The sequence below is a fragment of the Pelophylax lessonae genome (genome assembly GCF_965119305.1).
Source record: "Pelophylax lessonae genome assembly, chromosome: 2".
NCBI lineage: Eukaryota > Metazoa > Chordata > Amphibia > Anura > Ranidae > Pelophylax > Pelophylax lessonae.
In genome coordinates this window covers 272,997,036-273,015,450 of record NC_138769.1, presented here as the reverse complement: position 1 = coordinate 273,015,450, position 18,415 = coordinate 272,997,036, and the positions used below count along the sequence as shown (strand labels likewise).

Below are 18,415 nucleotides of genomic sequence, written 5' to 3'. Positions count from 1 at the left end.
CCGCCCTCCTATGGCCCATTCAGGCAGGGCATGCACGCGATGGTGTGCGCGCCGCCCTGCACTGTCGGTGGCAGTGTGTCCCCGGGACACAGCGTGTCACTGGCAGGGGGGAAACAGCCAATGGGCATGGCTGCTTCCCACGTGATCGGCTGTGATCTAATCACACAGCCGATCACAATAGAGGAGCCCAGGAGAAGACCGAGCATGCGCGATCGGGAGCGAGCAGCGCGGTCATGTCGGTGGCTCTGTGTTCCCTAGGAACACAGCTAGTCACCGGCGGTAGTAAACAATCACTGACAGTGGCTGTTTACTATGTGATCGGCTGTGAATCCATTCACAGCCGATCACAAATGTAAACACAGAGCAGTAATTTCCAGTGTGAGGAGAGCAGAGCCAGAAACAGCGAGTTACTGCTCTGTACACCTGTAAAAGTAAAATCACAGCAATAAAAGGTCCCCACACAGTCCTCAGCCCCCCCCCCCCCCAACAGTCACCTCATCAGTGCCCAGAAATTGCCACCCATAACAGTGCATATTTATAGCACTGATTACTGTATTAATGTCACTGGTACCCCCAAAAGTGTCAAAAATGTCAGTTAGGGGTCCGATCTGTCCGCCGCAATCCCGCAAAAAAAAAAAAAAAAATCGCAGATTGCCGCCATTACTAGTTTAAAAAAAAAAAAAAAAAAAAAGACAAATCTTTCCCGTAGTTAGTAAACGCAATAACGTTTGTGCAAACCAATCAAAATACGCTTATTGCTATTTTTTTTACCAAAAAATGTAGCAGAAAACAAATTGGCCTAAAATGTTAAAAAATTTTGATTTTTACATTTTTTTTTGAGAATTTCATATAAAAAAAATGTGAAAAATATTGTTATTTTTTAAAAATTGTCGCTCTTTTGTTTATAGCGCAAAAAATAAAAATTGCACAGATGATCAAATACCACCAAAAGAGAGCTCCATTTGTGGGAAAAGAAGGACGTCAATTTCATTTGGGTACAGCATCGCACGACCGTGCAATTTTTCCATTAAAGTCACGCAGTGCCGAATCGCAAAATAGGGCCTGGTCATTGAGCAGCCAAATCCTCCGGGGCTACAGTGGTTAAATGTAGCTTCCCAGTGCAAGTAGCACTAATGCAGACCCAGACCATGACACTCCCACCACCATGCTTGACTGTAGGCAAGACACACTTGTGTTTTTGTACTCCTCCCCTGGTTGCCGCCACACACACTTAACATCATCTGAACTAAATAAGTTTATCTTGGTCTCATCAGACCACAGGGTGTGGTTCCAGTAATCCATGTCCTTAGTCTGCTTGTCTTCAGTAAAATTTTTGAGGGCTTTCTTGGTCATAATTTTTTGAAGAGGCTTACTTCTGGAAAAGCAGCAATGCAGACCAATTTGATGCAGTGTGAGGTGTTGGGTCTGAACACTGACAGGCTGACCCCCCCACCCCTTCAACCTCTGCAGCAATGCTGGCATTACTCATACGTTTATTTCCCAAAGACAACCTTTGGATATGATGCTGAGCATGTGCACTCAACTTCTTGAATCGACCATGGCGAGGCCTGTTCTGAGTGGAACTGGTCATGTTAAACCGCAGTATGGTCTTGGCCACCGTGCTGTAGCTCAGTTTCAGGGTCTAGGCAAACTTCTTATAGCCTAGACCAGGGCTTCCCAAACTTTTTTGGGCCGAGACCCACTTCTGAACACAGTTATTTTTCGGGACCCACAAGCAGCCATTTTCACGTCATAGTGCTCCTTTACACATTGCAGCGTCCCATTAAACTGTAGCCATTTTCACGTCATAGTGCTCCTTTACACATCACAGTGTTATACTAGTGCAGTATGACTTAACTGGTTTCCGACCACCTGTCACAGTTTTTGTAAATTACTTTACTACTGCTTTAGGCCTGGTTCACAACTATGCGGGTTGGCGGCCCACATTTGCACAGGCATAGCAGCCAATTAATTTGAATGGGCTGCTATGCCCTCGTTTTCCACAGAAAAAAGGAGCATGCAGCATTCAAAAAATCGAGTGGCCTGCTTTTGCACCATGTGACTTACCTGCAGTTCCTGCACTGGCAAGCTTTCTGCGTTTTTATTTAGTCATATGCATAAGCCACTCCTCTGCCCCGATCGACACCGATCGCTGGCTACACTCTTTCTACATGAAAAGTATACAATGCCTATGCCTATATTGAACTTATATATTATATATATATATATATATATATATATATATGTGTGAATATATTAAACAACATATATCAAGTAAGCTACATACTTAATTAATATTAGTTTACACATGTCTTACGCCTCCTGACCTCCAATGGTCATTCTATGTATTACATCAAACAAATGGTATGTGAGTGTACCGAATACACTCCAAATTATGTTCCAATCTGATTGTAATCTAATGAATATGATAATATAATTTTCATTTACACTTTAACCAATTACAAAGCATTAATAAATATACATATATGCGTGGGGCTAGGTTCATACCACACAATACATACAATTAATTCATAAATAATTAATAACAGATAATGCCTAAAAATATAAATATGTGAGGTTGTTAAAAATTATAAAATCATTAAAAATGATTAAAAATGATTGGCTGAGCGGACCCGACGTCACTTCCGGCCAGTGAAGCGCACGCTGCGAGAGCAGCAAACCACCGAGCCGTGTTCCCATATCGCTCATATTTTGCATATGTTTGTGAGTAAATTTCCTTGTTCTTAATAAACTTTGTGTGGAATGTAATTTTTCTTTTCTTTTATCTGAGGAAACTCGGAGCAGGCATTAAGGACCATAGAAAGGATCTATTCGGACAGGATTACTGCTGGCAAGGCAGGCTGTCATCACATTAATAAACTGCTGTTGATCGAGCGTTTTCTGGTAAGTAGATTACCACAAGGGGGGAGAGCACCTCGATTGATGCACACAGTGGAGCTCAACTATATATTTGCACTTGGATGGACATTGATGGACTTTATGAATTTAACATTTACACAACTATGAATTTTATGCAATTATGCATCCGATTATTTATTGAGTGTTTTGATGAGATTTGCACATTTTACGTTTGCACATTTGCACGAATCTATATATTTTGAACATTTTTAAAGCGGAGTTCCACCCTGTAATTTTTTTTTTTTTTAAAATACCCCCGGGACAGTCAGGGCTAGTGCATTCCACAATGGCTAGCCTCTGATCTGTCCCGGGTTGCACTTACCTGTTAGGACAAATACTTACCTTGAAAACGTCTTGTCCAGCGCTGCCATCTCAGATGTGGGCAGCTTGAAGCCAGCGAGATCCTCTTCTGTGTCCTCTTCCGCCTTCTTCGGTCCCTCGATGCCCTGCGCCGGCCCCGACGTCACTTCCGGTGCGCGCGCGTCATCCCTCCACAGCTTCTGGGCATGCCCAGAAGCTGTTTAGAAGGGGATGACACGCGCGCCCCGGAACTGACGTCGGGGCCGGTGCAGGCGCAATGATTCCTGGGAGCGATGACGTTCAGCTCCCAGGAATCATTGCAGAGCCAGGAAGTGACGACGGGCCGTGGCCGAGGAAGGAGGAAGAAGGAAGTAAGGTAAGTATATTTTCTTCGCTACGAGGTAAGTAAAAAAAAAAAAAAATATGTGATTATCCATTTCTTTTTCAGGTGACCCGGAGCGAGAAGATGGAGGTAAGTATTAAAATAGGGTGGAACTCCACTTTAAGTATCATATTTGGAATAATAAGCAGCGCTGCAACACTGGTTTCAAATTAATTTAAAGGCACATGCACTTTAATTTGCAGCTAGCAGCTAACAATTGCGCAGACACTTTATATTTATTTATAATTAATTACCTACTTACACCATAAGCGCAAGGTTTTTTACTGTTATACAGTGTCAGAAAAGTAACACCAACCCAACTCAAAATAGAGGGGCGGGTACTGCGTCCGTCAATTAACTTGAGAAAAGGATTTTAAGGTAAGCCAAAAAACTGAATTTTTGTAAAATCTTACCTGTAAAATTTCTTTCTCTGAGTCCTCCGACAGTCGCCGCCACCTCTAAGTCATCACTGTTGGGTATTGATTTCCGCTCCGCAGGAGTAGCTAGGCATAAAGACTTAAGCTGGATACACACTATCCAACTTTTGTGGTTAGATTTCCTTCAGATTGACCTTTTCTATGTAGTGCAAGGGCCTGCCAGATTGCATACAAATTGAAAGTGTTTAGGTTTGACCTCATATTATATGGTTTTGGTAAGTCTAAAGGAAAAAGTCTTCAGAAAATCTTATAGTGTGTATGGCCCTTAAGTCAAAAGAATAAAGGCATTTGCATATACATACCCATGGGGGCTCTCCCATCTGGTCAATAACCCCTTGCAGTGACCACTCCCAACTCAGTTTGGTAGCATAGCAGTAGGTAATAAGAACACAACCCCAAAAGAGGGGCGGGGGCGGCGACAGTCAGAGGACTCAGAGAAAGGAATTTTACAGGTAAAATTTTACAAAAATTCAGTTTTCTCTTACGTCCTCCGACAGTCGCCGCCGCCTCTAAGTCATCACTGTTAGGATGTCCCAAAGCAGTATAGACATGAGGGGTGAGAGACGCAACCGTAGAAAAAGGCAACGCAGTACTCACATCAGAGAAAGGAACCTTACATGCACAGTAAGAGAACCTTCTGGGCAACAGAAAACAAACAATGCTCAACAGGAGCAACAGCCCAGGAAAGCAAATATCAACAGCCAGGGACCCATAAAAAAACAAGGGTCCTTCATGGCACTGCCGCACTGAGAACCTTGCGGCCAAAGGAGGCATCAGCTGATGCCAGAACATCTACTTTGTAGAATTTGGAAAAAGTGTGCACCGACGACCAAGTCGCAGCCTTGCACACCTGGGCCACCGAGGCCCGATGCCAATAGGCCCAGGACGCACTCACAGATCTGGTAGAGTGCGCCTTAACAGGGAAGGGTGGAACCCGTTCCTTCAAAGCATAAGCCTGTTCAATTGTCTGTCTGATCCATTTGGCAATAGTCGCTGCAGACGCAGCCATGCCCTTCCGAGGTCCCTCAGGAAGGACAAAGAGTGAATCCGTCTTCCGAAAGGATTCTGTAGACGACAGGTAAACCCAGATCGCCCTGACAACATCCAAGGAATGCAGAGCAACCTCCTTAGGATGCTTAGGCTTCGTACAAAGCGAAGGCAGGACAATGTCCTCATTATTGTGGAACTCAGAGACCACCTTAGGAAGAAAGGAGGGATGCGGACGCAAGACCACCTTATCCCGGTGAATCACCAAGTACGGAGAACGGCAAGATAACGCTGCCAGTTCCGACACCCTGCGAGCCGAAGTGATCGCCACCAAAAAGGCAACCTTCTTAGACAGCAGAGGCAACGATATATCCCGAATGTTTCAAAGGGAGCACGCTGTAACACGGACAGAACCAAGTTCAAGTCCCATGGAGGTAAGGGCTCCTTCCTGGAAGGAGCCAAATGTCGCACACCTTGAATGAAGGTGCGAACCAGAGAATGAGACGCCACAAGGCGTTGGAAAAGAATAGCCAGTGCGGACACCTGGCCAGGCGCTGGTCCACCCCAAACTGTAGAAAGGCCAACACTCTCGACACCGAGTACGAGCGAGGGGAGAACTCCCTGGACTCACACCAGGCGAAATAAGCCTTCCAGGTACGGTAATAGATTTTACCAGAGGAGGTTTTCCTAGCCTTGACAAGGGTAGGAATGACCTCAGGGGAGAGACCCCTGTCCCTCAGGACCTGGGTCTCAACAGCCAGGCCATTAAAGCCAGCGACTGTAAAGCAGGATGGAAGATCGGACCCTGAGACAGGAGATCTTCCCGCAGAGGCAGCCACCACGGAGGCACCACTGCCAGGTGAACAACGTCGGCGTACCAGGACCGGCGTGGCCAGTCTGGTGCCACCAGAATCACCAGGTGCGGTTCTGAGGCTAACCTGCGGAGGAACCTGGATAGCAACTGAATCGGAGGAAGGGCATACATCTGACGATACTGATGCCAAGGGGCCACTAACGCATCCGAGGCGTCCGCCGTGGGTCGCGTGTTCTTGCCACAAACCTTTCCACCTTTAGGTTTAGCCGAGATGCGAACAGATCCACGTCCGGGGATCCCCACTTCGCACACAGCATTTGGAAGACCTCCGTGAGCAGGGACCATTCCCCTCTGGTTCAGGGTCTGGCGGCTCAGATAGTCGGCCTGCCAGTTCTCCACACCCGGAATGTGAACTGCTGAGATTGCCGGGACATGAGTCTCGGCCCAAGACAGAATGTCGGTCACCTCCCGGGCTGCCCAAGCACTCCTGGTGCCCCCTTGGTGTTTGATGTAAGCCACCGCGGTAGCATTGTCTGTCTGTACCCGAACAGGATGGCCATGAAGTCGGTCCGACCACTGGAAGAGATAGAGTTTTATCGCTCGCAATTCCAGTACATTTATCGGGAGGGAGGACTCCTCCGACCAAGTGCCCTGGGCAGACAGGTTGCCCCGCACTCCACCCCAGCCCGACAGGCTGGCATCCGTGGTAATCATCGTCCACAACAACGGACGGAAGGACTTGCCTTCCAACACCGTCGGGGACTGGAGCCACCACAGAAGAGCCAATCCGATCTGACGACTCAATAACACACTCAGATCCAGGGACTGAGGCAGTCTGTCCCACCTGGCCAGGATCTCCGCCTGGAGAGCCCGCGTGTGAAACTGAGCAAAGGGTATCGCATCGAAGGCCGAAACCATCAACCCCAGGCCCAGCATACAGGCCCTGAGTGACGAGGACGGATTGTCCCTGAGGGACCTGATCTCGCCCCGCAAAGTCCGGAGCTTGTCCTCCGGCAAAAACACCTTTGCCTGAGCAGAGTCCAGAATCATCCCCAGATAGGGAAGACGAACCGATTTCTGAACGTTGATGGTCCATCCGAACTCCTGCAGCGTCTGCACCGTGGTGGACAGATCGCGCAGTAGGTCCTGGCTGACACTCGACCTTAGAAGGAGATCGTCCAGGTACCCCAAGACCACAATGCCCTGTGCCCTCAACAGGCCCAGAACCGGCGCCAGCACTTTGGTAAACACCCTTGGAGCCGAAGCGAGACCGAAAGGTAACGCCACAAACTGATAGTGGTCCTCTGCGATAGCAAACCGAAGGTACCGCTGATGACCCTCGAAAAATGGGGATGTGCAGGTACGCATCTTTCAGATCTATCGTGGCCAGGAATTCCCCTGGACTCAGGGAGGCCACCACTGAACGGAGAGACTCCATACGGAACTTCCGAACACGCACGAAGCGGTTCAGCGCTTTCAGGTCAAGAATAGGACGCACTTTGCCCTCCTTTCTGGGCACAGTGAACATATTGGAATAAAAACCCCAAAACCTGTCCCGATGAGGCACCGGGACAATCACCCCCTGAGCAAGAAGGACCTGCACCGCTTGATGCAGGTCCTGCAGACGCCCAGGAGGCAAACGAAGATTTGAGGGAAAGAATCTGTCCGCCGGCCGGGAAAGGAATTCGATCTTGTACCCCGATCGAATGATTTCCTGAACCCACCTGTCCGAGATTCGGAGCAGCCAAGGTTGGAGGAAACCGCGCAAACGTCCCCCCACCCCTGAAAACGGGTGAGGGCGCCCCTTCAGGCAGAGGCGGACTGACCCGCCGAGCCGGCATTGCCTGACTTCTGCTTGCCCGCCCAGGGCTTCTTCTGGCTGCCCTGGGCCTTGAAGGGCCTGCCCTTGGATTGGTTCCAAAAGGCACGAAAGGACCCCTGAGTGGATCGAGACGCAGAACCCCGCTTGCCACAAAAGGACTTGTTCTTCAGGTTCTGGGGCAGCAAGGTGCTCTTGCCCCCTGTGACGCCTTTCACCAGGGTATCCAATGCCTCGCCAAAAAGGCGAGAACCAGCATAGAGAAAATCAGCAACCGTTTTCCGCGAGGACTGGTCAGCCGACCAGCTCTTCAGCCATATCAGCCGCCGGTTAAGTACCGAGACACTAGATAGGCGTGCTACTAAAGGGGCCTCATTCAAGGCCGCATCACACAGATACATGATTCCTTGGTGGATTTGATCCACCATATCCAGCCGGGCAGGTGGAACAGCATCAGACACGAGGTTGCTCCCAATCAGCCACCGCCTGAGCCACCAAAACGGACGCGAAAATGGGCCTGAGCAACGAGCCCGCCACCGTATAGGAATGACGGGCTAGAGACTCCAAACGCCGGTCCGTGGGATCCCAAAAAACCGGGGTATCCTCAGAAGGAACCAAGGTAGCCTTGTTCAATACGGCCACAGTGTGATCTACCTGTGGAGGCACACACCATTGTGATTCCGTAGCCGGTGCAAAGGGCTCATCCTCCAAGTGTAGTGTTTCCTTTACAGAAACTATCAATTCATACATGGTCGCGCGCTCTTCAGGCGACCCCGGGGAGGAGGTATCAACCCCCTCCACCTCTGCCTCCCCCTCAGACCCCAGCGGGTCTAAGGATGAGCGAGACCCTGAAAAGGGCACGCTCGCTGCAGCAGCCATATCACTATCTGAATCAGAAGAGAGAGACAATCTGGGCCTCTTTTCAGCAGCACGTTCAGCCATCAGCATTTCCATATTGGACACCAAGGTCGCCACTACAGCGGCCAAATCAGGTCTCAGAGGGGCCACAGGAGAACTGGGGACCCCCATCAGAGCTGGGGGGAATTTGCTGTCCTGAGAACCCATTGCTCAAGGTGAAAAAACAACAGTGCAATAAATTTAAGACCGCTGCGGAGTGTGCAGCCCACCGCTACAGCTACAGTGACAAAGACACCCAAACAGGAGAAGAAAAAACTGAGCCAGAAATGACAAAACAGAAAGATATTGAGAGATAATCTGCAGAGCCTCGCAGAGTGTTACCACCGATGTCCTGCTTCAGAGGAAAAGGAAGTGCTGTCAGAGTAGGCTGAACTATAAGCTGCATGACTCAGGGAAAATGGCTGCCCCATAGGACTGAATGGAAGGCTCCGGCAAAATGTACACCGAACATGCGGTCAGAACGATCGTTCTGCTACCGCAAAATGGTGGCGGATGGCGCAAAAACGGCATGTAGTATTGCCCATAGTGAAGCCAAACATGCCTGCCCATACCTAAAATGGCGGACCACGCAGTTTTACCCCGCTGCGGCCGCCACACACACAGTCTGCACCCCCAAACAGCACCGAAGTGACACAGGGAAGGAGACCCCCAAACATACAGCACCACAGCGAATGCACAATCGATCCCCGCAGGGACCGCATCAGGGAGTCACACAAGCACAGACATGGGGGACACACAGCAACACAGGACTGCCACCCCAGACAGAGGCCCCACACAAAAGTACTTACCTGTACCAGATGGCGTGGGGAGCCTCTCAGATCGGAAAGCCGCTGTCCTCATCTGACAGGGAGTGCCGTTAGCCAGGGACATGACACTGCAGCATCGCAGATGTGTCCTGTGAGGTTGCCACCTCACGGCTGCATCCCTGCTGCGAGCAGGGATGGGTCGTTCATAGTGCCAGGACGAACCACGGCTGAAAGCTCGATGGCGGGCTGGGGGTCCATCCGACGGCGGTCAGTCCGAATCCCAGCACCGCATGAATCCATCTTCTTCCGAAGAGTCGACTAAAACTAAAGCTGACAAAAGAAACAGCTAGTAAAGTAAGAAAAAACTGACATTTTCAAAAGAAAATCAAATAAAAAAGATTACATAGGCTGAGACTGTAGCCCCAGCACAGGGAAGCCCAACTACTCCTGACGCTAGGCAGAAAGAAACCGAGTTGGGAGTGGTTACTGCAGGGGGGTATTGACCAGATGGGACAGCCCCCATAGGTGAGTATATGCAAATGCCTTTGTTCTTTTGACTAAGTCTTTATGCCTAGCTACTCCTGCGGAGCGGAAGTCAATACCCAACAGTGATGACTTAGAGGCGGCGGCGACTGTCAGAGGACGTAACAAAAATCCAGTTTTCTCTATTGTTCATTGATGGACGCAGTTCTCTCTGATTCATATCAGTAGGGACATCCCAAAGCAATGCCACAAAATGAGGGGTGGGAACAGCAGAAAATAAGTCCCCAAGGCCAAACAGAGCCGACCAGGCAACATAGGACTCATCAGAACAAAAGACGAGGCCCACCTGAAACAAACAGTAAACACCCTCAAGGAAGGCTTAAAGCCCCCCAAACAGCAGCCAGCAAAAAATCTTGCAGCCCAAAAGAGGCATCTGCAGATGCCAGCACATCCTCCTTATAAAACGTGGTAAAGGTGTGAACAAACGACCAGGTAGTCGTCTTACAACCTGAAGCATAGATGCCTGTATGGCAAAAAGCCCAGGAAGCACTAGGCACCCGAGTAGAAAGCGCCGAAAAAGGGTAAGGTAGAACCTGACCCATAATTGAAGAAGCCTGCACCACCGACTGTCCGATCCACCTGGAAATAGTTGCAGCAGACGCAGGCAGCCCTGTTCTTGGGCCATACGTGAGCACAAAGAGCGAACCTGACTACGGGAAGACTCAGTAGTCGCCAAGTACCCCGAGTGCCCTAACTCCATCCAGAGTATGCAGCACACATTCCGTAGGATGAAGGGTCTTAGGACACAAGATGGCCGCCTCCCCAGCACATATCAGGAACAGCAGCCAATTAAGACAATACTGGCTGAGACAATTACATTATGGTGACCCTAGAATACCGTAAATGTAACATGTTGAAAACATGACCTTTCTTATTATGAAGAGGTATGATCTCCTTGGTGGCATCCCTACCCCTGGAAGCCTATAGATCCCCCCAACCGAGAAGCTGACGATTGAGCCATTCCATTTGGGATTCCATTCCATCTATCTGACCATTTGGACTCTTGGATATCACAGTAAACGCTTCCATCTCTCTTGAATGTGGTAAGAGTCCACTCCTATCACTGGGTGTCATCACAAAAGTAAATGCTTTTTCAAAAAGTCACTGTTTTGGATTGCTGTTTGGGAAGAGGTCACACCCACCTTTCATCACTCCCTAAATACCCACCATCAGTTGGTTTTCCTTGATTTGAGAACACTCTTTTTTGGATGCAAAGACTTTTATTCAGTTGTTGATTTCAATTGTTTTCACATATGGACATTTTTTGTTCTCATGGTTATATTAGCGCACTTTTGTAACGTATGATTTATATGGTACATTTTTAAGCATGGCAACACAATGACTATCACCATGCAATACGAGACTTTCTCATATGATGAAAAAAAATCATCCTACAAGGACCCACGTTGTACGCAGGGTGGGAATCACTGAAGCAGATAATCCTTTGTCCTTTGACACCTGGCTTTCAACAGCCTAGCCGGCAAGCCAGCTACTGTAAAGCCGGACGGGAGATCGGCCCCGGAGATGAGAAACCCTCCCTGAGAGGAAGCCTCCAAGGAGCGTCAGCGGCAAGCCTTACCAGGTCGGTGTACCAACCTTGGCGAGGCCAGTCCGCAGCCACGAGAATTACCAAAATCCCTTACGCCTCTATCCTGCGGAGGATTCTTGGCAGCAAGTGGAGAGGAGTAAAGGCAGACATCAGCTGATACTGACCTTGGCCAATCTGCGGGCACTCTCGCACGACTATGCTGGCATCAGCCTTGCGAAAGAGACCACGCCAAACTTCTCAGCATCATTCATGTTGAACCTAGCAAATGTTGTTGCCTACGATTGCCTATGGTGCATCCATTGCACACGCCAGAGGGCCACGACCTCTGCACTATCCTGTAGAGGTGATGCCAACAGGACCACATCCGGAGTGCCCCCAAAGGAAGGCACAACTGCTGTAACGGGCCTGTCGACTGCTTGCCAATTTTTTCCGCACCTGGAAGGGGGAATAGCGGATAGAGCTGGAACAAGGCGCTCTGCCCAACGAAGAATCATCACTTCCAAGGCCGCAAGGACACCCTTGGTGCCCCCTTGGTGAATGACAAGCCACGGTCGCGGCATAGGTCGATTGAATGTGCACCGGACAGCTCCAGATGACCGATCCAGTGAACTAGGCAAAGCCGGATTGCTCTCAGCTCAAGGACAATAAGCGGTAACCTGGATCCTCCAAGGACCATACTCACGAAGCAGAGAACCTGCCAAGGACTCCTCCCAACCCGGACAAGCTTGCATCCGTGGTGGTGACAAATGTCCAGTAGAAGGGGAGGAAGGATTCCAGAGCAAGACTCCCTGGGCACCCGGCTCAGCCGGATCCACAAGTCCAGAGAGTTTGGATTCCAATCACCTTTGAGAAGGATTGCCTCCTGGGGGATCCCCAAGAGGGATTGAGCAAAAGGGACCGTCTTGAAAAACGACACCAGTCCCAGAACTCGCATGCAGCTCCATGGAAGACCATGTGCGGGACGGGCAACAATCAAACGCAGTCTAAAGTGCCAAGAGTTTTTTTCCCCCAGAGGGAGAAACACCCTGACTGAGGACGAGTCCAAAGTCAGGCTCAGAAAGTCCAGTCTCATGAAAGGGACCAGGGATGAATTCTTAAGGTTCAGTCTCATGGAAGGGACCAGGGATGAATTCTGAAGGTTCAGAACCCACCTGAACTCCTCCAGAGTTACCACGGTGACAACTAATTTCATTGTCAGCACCGAAGGGGACTCCAAATGGAGAAGCAGAGCGGCCAGGAAACAAGGACCGATATACCCCACTGCCGCAACAGTGCCAGGATCGGAGCCAACACATTTGTGAAAACCCTAGTAGCATAAGCGAGACCAAAGGGTAATGCCACAAATCGATAGAGATCCTTCCCCACGGCAAAAAAACGGAGAACCCGTAGGTGTCCAAAACATAATGGGATGTGAAGGTAGGCAGCTTGATGTCTTTGGAGGCCAGGAATCCCCCTGATGCAGGGAAGCCTCCCCCGTGCGAACGGATACCAACTTGAATTTTTGATCTGCACAAAACCATCAAAGGACCAGTAGGTCCAGCTTGTTGAACCAGAGCCTGAACTGCCCCGCAGAGCGCCTGTAAGCAATCCGGGGACAGCCGTACATTGGAAAGGAAAAACCTTACCAGAAATAAAACTGATCGAAACTATCTTGCAACTGAACCGCATGACCTCCTGAACCCAGTCAGCCTGGGATCCGGGCCAGCCGCAGGTCCTCGACCGGCAAGGATCTTTCCCCACCCCCAAGATGGGTAAGGAAGCACCTTCAGGAAGAGTAGGCCTTGTCCGCAGGTCTGGAAAAAACCAATCTCATTTTCGCCAGACCAGGGTTGTTTGGAACCACACGCGTCAGGAAGGACTTCGCCATATTGACTGTCACTGAGGGACGAAGAAACTGTTTGTGAGCCGAAAGGTAGGAACCCCAACTGCGACAAAGGCCCTTACCCTTGTTAGCCTGTGGAAGAAAACACTGCTCCCCCCCATGAGACCCTGATATAATGTCATCCAGAGCAGCGCCAAACAGGCGAGCCCCCTGAAAAGGGAGATCCATTAAGACCTTCTGAGAAGTTTGATCCGCAGACCAACACTCAGGTCAAGTAGACGCCGGACAACCACCGACAAAAACGACAAGGTAACCTATATAAAAGGGAGCCTCGACCAGCCCGGCATCGCATATAAATTGCAGCCCCTGCGTCAGCTGGTCCAACAGCTCCCCCAGGGCAAGAGGGACATGCCCCACACCAAGACACGTAGTTGGAACTCGGCCCATCAGGCAGAGTCTGTGTGGCAAGGGCAAACAAACTCTGTTCCCAGTGCAGACTACGCCAGGCAGTAAAGGTTGCTGGCCACAGCCAGCGCCATCCTATCCCCCAAGTCCTTAAAGGATGGGGATTCCTCCACCGGAACAACGGTAGTCCCATTCAGCTAGAGACCGTCTATTCAGCAAAGGCGGAAAAGTCCTCTGTACCAGAGACACCCCAAAAGGGCAATGTCTAATGGCAGCTTAGACACCCCAAGGGGGGAACGTCTCAGACGGTCCCCTCCTACATGAGCAACCTGGAAAATGAGCAGCTCCGGATGGCATGCAAGTGCAGATCCCACCTGCGCTCCAGGCGCAGGCGCGACCCCCAAATTGCAGGGTGTCACGCACCGAAAACAGCTAGTGCATCCACCAGCGCCTGTCGGGGCAGGGGAGGTAGAAATGTCATCCTAATCATCCGGAGGAGACAGGGCGAGAGGTAACAGACTCGGCAGGGAGGCCCACATCTGCAGTGGCTTAGCCAGACTCAGAGACATCAGATGAGGCCGGGGTAGGTGGAGAAACATTTTAGCGCACCTACCCCCTCCACCCGGGCCCAAATGCTTCCCAAACTGCCGAAAAGGCATCGACAGTGGAGATCCGGAAGGCCCTGTGGCCTCTGTGAGGGGGTCAGGTGGGAACAAATGGCCTGCAGGGTCCATACTGTACCTGAGGAACCCGCCAGGAAATTTTCAAAAAAAAAAAAGACAAAAATTACTTAAAAAAAAAAAAGCGGCCCCACATTGCTACAACGCCCCCCCCGGAGGTCAGACGCATGCTAACAGACCCCCACAGAGAGGAAGAGACCACCTTCATGACTCACTGTCCTCCAGGCACTCCCACCGGCCTTCACAGCAAAAAAAAAAGTCCACTGTAAAATGGCCGAAAACGGGTGTACCAAGATGGCCGCCATCATAGAAGCAGACAGAGGCTACAACAAAATGGTGGCCCCGCACGGGAATCGGGACCCACAGGGGGACCCCCCAAATGGCCATCCACAGCCGAAAAAACCCCACCAAGGCCCGCCTCCTGCACGATCAGTCGAGCGCCGCAGACAGCACACTCCCCCAGCCCCTTATGCGGCCTGCAGACTAGGCCCCAGCCTTTAGGTAAGCCCAAACAGACCTCCACGTGGGAAGAGGGAGGAATGGGGGGTAGGGGGGGTGGTGGAGAGGAGGGGGGGGGGTGTCACAACAGGACAGAGGGAAAACCAGGAGTGTGAGGGTCCGACCATCCCAGGTAGAGGGCCCACGTCCGTCCCAAAATACGCCAGGGAAGGGGGGGGGGGGGGGGACGCTTACTCACCATACTGGAAACGCAGGCGGATGCGATCTCTTGACAGGACCCCACAGCACCGAAGTGAACTAGATGAACTTAGAGTAACAGATAGCCCCCCCACTGCACAAACAGCTCATTGACACTGTATGGGCCAGAGAACCCTTGTGACTTCGGCCTTCCAATGTTAAAAAAAAAAAAAAATTAAATTTAAAAAAATGCTTTTGGGGGATTGGTGAGAAATGGAATTGAAGATACAGATTCTCAATCTCCACTCTGTAGTCTCCGCAGCAATGAAGATGAACAGGAGACAGAGGCTACAGTGTATTCATAAACTGAATCATAGTAAACAATGTACTATGCTCAGTTATCAATGATCACAAGAGTGATCAGTAAAATGTGTAATTAACCAGCCCCTTCCCCCACTTTACATCCTAACACATGTCCTGTATCAGTGGCAGCGAGCAGTGCTGCAGGAAAGGACAGGGGGGTGGCGTAACAGTGACAGAGGGGCACACGGGGGATTTAGAAGCAGGCAGAACAGGGAGGGAGATCAGCGCAAGGAAAAGCCATTACAGGAACAATGTCCTGTGTCTCTCCCTGCAGCAGCTTAAAGCGGTTGTAAAGTCAGGTCTGTGTGCAGCAGCCCGCCTCGGCCCCTCTAATACTCACCTGAGCCTATCTCTATCCAGCAATGTTGCACAAATGTCACGGCTGCCCAAAACGCTCCCCCTCGTGATGGCTGAGACGTCAGTGTTTGGGTCAGCTCGGGTGCCCACACAGCAAGCTGCTTGCTGTGGGGGCACTCAACAGGAGGGAGGGGCCAGGAGCACCAAACAGGGATCTGAGAAGAGGAGGATCCGGACCACTCCGTGCAAACCACTGCACAGGGCAGGTAAGAAAAAAATGTTTATTTTAACTGAGATTTTACTATCACTTTAAAGCTGGTGGAAGGGAGAAACTGACTTTCAGCTGCTGCAGAGAGCCACAGAGGGCATCCTTCTGTAAATGCCCCTCTGCCCCGTTTCCCCCTGCTGTTCGGAACCCCTGACACAAGGAATGGTGGTACCCCCTTATCGGCAGCCCTGCATTCGGGGAAATCAGAAGTCACAATAATACTCGTTGCTTCTCCTTTCCAATACCACTGAGCTTATCATGGACCTTCTGGTCCTTCACAAGCTCTGTAGTATGCCTGTGGAATCGCCTGGTTTCATTCCAGGCTCACCGGTGGAGAAAGTAGAACCCAGAGAGGCACCAGCTGGCTGGGAGGGGGGTGCTGACTAATTAGCCGCCAAGATGGCTTTTACATAAAAGACCTGCTTAAAAAAAAAAATACTGGAATGATGCCTGTAGCTACTTTTATGTGATTTGGCGGCAAGGGGTTAATAAAGAATAGTTAAGTGTTATGATGTGATCAAGATTTAAATTAATTTTTTTTTCATGTTTGCTTTGACACTGTATAATTCGGAAAAAAAATAAAAATTAATTTACAAAAAAAAAAATTTAGAAATTGCATGTTACCTTAGAGCATGTAGAGTAGAAATAAAAATAGCAATCATCTCCTTGGTTGGACATATAGATCTGAAGGTGTATGTAGTAAAACCAATGGTTAACAGCATCTAAAGGAAGTACAGACTTTTCGGAATACACCAAGAACCTGCTGTAAAACACAAAAAACAAACAAAATAAAAACAGTTCTTTCAAAAATAAAAAGGTAACCAATAACACATATACATCTTTTTTTAATTTATATTAGAGCTGCACAATTCTGGATAAAATAAAAATCACGATTTTTTCCTTAAAATAAAAATTGATTCTTGGTGTAACATCATCCTTCACATTATACAAAAAAAAATGGGCTACTGTTTAGTGAAGTGTATTTTTCCCAAAAAAATTTATTTGAAAGACCACTGCGCAAAAACAGTGCGACATAAAATATTGCAAGGACAGCCAGTTTATTCTTTGCTATAAAAAAAAAAAATGGATTTTTGTAAAATCTTACCGTAAAATCCTTTTCTCTTAGCTCATCGACAGACGTAGTCCTCGGTGATACACCACCTTCGGGTTATGTTACCTCCGCAGGAGCAGGACTAGACAGGAAATTAAAAAGCTCTGGCCACACCCTAGGGGCAGTCCCAGAGGGTATATCCTCTCTCTCTCTGCCTCAGCAAATCAGTTATGTGAAAAAGCAGTGCTTAGAGAATTTAACCCAACCCAACTCCAAAACAGAGGGGCGGGGACTACGTCTGTCGATGAGCTAAGAGAAAAGGATTTTACGGTAAGATTTTACAAAAATCCATTTTTCTCTAGCGCTCATCGACAGACGTAGTCCTCGGTGATACACCACCTTCGGGACGTCCCAGAGCAGTATCACAACTGAGGGGTGGGAAAATGGAAATCAAATCCCAATCTAGAAGGCCCAACCGGTGCCAACTAGAAGTTTACAATGCTCATCCTTTATGATGAGACTCAACAAAAAAGGAGAAAACAAAAATTTTTTTTTTTTTTTTTTTTTTTCCAAACAGAAAAAAACCCTCGAGGTAGACCACCGGTCTCCTCAAATTGCGGCCTGCAAAACCTTGCGGCCAAATGAGGCATCCGCCGATGCAGTCACATCAATTTTATAGAATTTTGTAAAGGTATGTACCGACGACCAGGTGGCCGCCTTACATACCTGGACCACTGACGCCTGATGGCGAAAGGCCCAGGAAGTACTGAGCGCTCGAGTGGAGTGCGCCCTAACAGGGAACGGAGGACTCTGACCCTTAATAGAATAAGCCTGTACCACCGTTTGTCTAATCCATTTGGCAATGGTCGCGGCAGATGCAGGCAAACCCTTTCTGGGGCCATCCGTGATCACAAAAAGTGAATCCGTCTTACGGAATGATTCCGTAGATTTCAGGTATACCCTGATTGCCCGAACCACATCTAAGGAATGCAACGCATGTTCCCGATGATGCTTGGGCTGAGGACACAAGGAAGGTAGTACAATATCTTCATTCAGATGAAAATCTGAAACCACCTTGGGAAGAAAAGATGGCTTAGGATGAAGTACTACCTTATCCCTATGAATCACTAGGTATGGTGACTGGCATGATAATGCAGCCAGTTCTGACACCCTGCGAGCAGAAGTAATAGCCACCAAGAAGGCCACCTTCTGGGATAGAGTAAGCAAGGGAATCTCCCTGATGTTTTCAAAAGGAGGTTTCTGTAGAACCGACAAAACCAAATTAAGATCCCAGGGCGGTAAGGGCGCGCGGACTAGAGGAGCCAGGTGCCGCACCCCCTGGATGAAATTCCGCACCAAGGATTTGGTAGCTAAAGGCTTCTGAAAGAAGATTGCTAATGCTGAAACTTGACCCTTGATGGTGCTCAAGGCTAGCTTCTGCTCAACCCCTTGTTGCAAAAAAGCCAATATTCGAGTCAC

The 18,415-nt window shown here is 49.3% G+C and overlaps 1 protein-coding gene across 2 annotated transcripts in view; it reads right to left on the bottom strand.

Annotated features, from left to right (window-relative positions):
* The window catches only part of LOC309545901 (zinc finger CCCH domain-containing protein 11A-like), a 761,634-nt gene extending 744,995 nt beyond the window's left edge, over positions 1-16,639 (bottom strand). For both annotated transcript variants that reach the window (XM_082245323.1, XM_082245324.1), the window contains exon 1: positions 16,510-16,639. In XM_082245323.1, coding sequence (XP_082101449.1) covers positions 16,510-16,563 — 54 coding nt within the window. In that variant the 5' untranslated portion in view covers positions 16,564-16,639. The remainder of the gene's footprint in view (positions 1-16,509) is intronic.
* Between the last annotated feature and the right edge of the window lie 1,776 nt (positions 16,640-18,415).